This window comes from Triticum aestivum, unplaced genomic scaffold (assembly GCF_018294505.1).
Source record: "Triticum aestivum cultivar Chinese Spring unplaced genomic scaffold, IWGSC CS RefSeq v2.1 scaffold263295, whole genome shotgun sequence".
Taxonomy (NCBI): domain Eukaryota; kingdom Viridiplantae; phylum Streptophyta; class Magnoliopsida; order Poales; family Poaceae; genus Triticum; species Triticum aestivum.
In genome coordinates, this window is record NW_025285465.1 from 1 (window position 1) to 1,140 (window position 1,140).

Genomic DNA, 1,140 nt, shown 5'->3' on the forward strand with positions numbered 1-1,140 from the left:
CCACCTCCTTCACAGCCAGGGAGCTCTTACTGGCATCAGCAGATGGAACTAGGTAACCCTACTCACTACGCTGCTGTAACCCTACATGCATTTGTATCAATTTTACAAGTTTTTTACTTTACCGCAGGCGGCAACCTGTCGCAACCGTTCATGCATTCAGAGCAGTCACCCATCCTTAGTGGTGGTGCTGATTACTTTGAGGGCGACCGCGAGGATGATGACCATGCTACAAACATTTATGGCTTCTCGCAGACAGTGTTTCACACTCCACCACCACCACCGACGCAGGAGACACAGACCGTGACAGACGAGGTTAACTATGGTCGTGGTTATCGCGAGCCTCGTCCACCGCCTCAGCGCTTATCGCCTTCCGGTCCTCGCCCGAGGAAGACCCAGACTCGTCGCCGTCCCCCGCAGTGATATGCTTATTATCTATGTATGACTCATTATCTATGTTAGTTTCAGACTATTCGCATATGCTTACTATTAATTCGCATTCTTATTCCAGTTACATTTCCAAATAGATTACAACCGATAATTAAGATACAAGTACATCTGAATTAAACGGTGCGGCTGAACTTGTGCAATACATCTTACATACTACAAAATGAAATTCAGATAGAACATAATGCTCTGTTGATACATCTTACATACTACAAACTTGAATACATCTTACATACTACATGAAGTCATCATCGTCATCCTCTGTTGATGCAGCCCTCTTGCCCTTCGACGATGCGGTCCTCTTGCCCTCCGTCGATGCAGAACTCTTGCCCTTGCTGGATGCAGAACTCTTGCCCTTGCTGGATGCAGAACTCTTGCCCTTCGAGGATGCAGAAGTCTTGCCTTTGGACGATGCAGAACTCTTGCCCTTCGACGATGCAGAACCCGGAAGCGGCGGCATGAAGACATCTTCGTCGTCCTCGCTCTCCTCAGTCCATAAAAATGTATTCTTTGCTGCAGTCCTTCTGAAAGTTTCACTCTTCGGCTCCACTACCTTCTTCCACCTTTCATGCAACCTAAGAAGTTCTTGACGTACCTCCTCATAGGTCCTTTCAGGCCACCCAGACCTACGTAATTGGTGAGCCAACTCATTCATTATGGTGTCACTACCGGTGAGTTCGTCCCATGGAACTATCC

At 47.6% G+C, this 1,140-nt stretch overlaps 1 protein-coding gene across 1 annotated transcript; it reads left to right on the forward strand.

Annotated features, from left to right (window-relative positions):
- Window positions 1-9: 9 nt before the first annotated feature.
- On the forward strand, window positions 10-445 carry LOC123178670 (uncharacterized). The gene is made up of 2 exons (XM_044591478.1): window positions 10-52; window positions 128-445. Exons 1-2 carry the CDS (start codon window positions 43-45, stop codon window positions 418-420), a joined length of 303 nt encoding a protein of 100 aa, XP_044447413.1. The 5' UTR covers window positions 10-42; the 3' UTR covers window positions 421-445.
- Window positions 446-1,140: the final 695 nt, after the last annotated feature.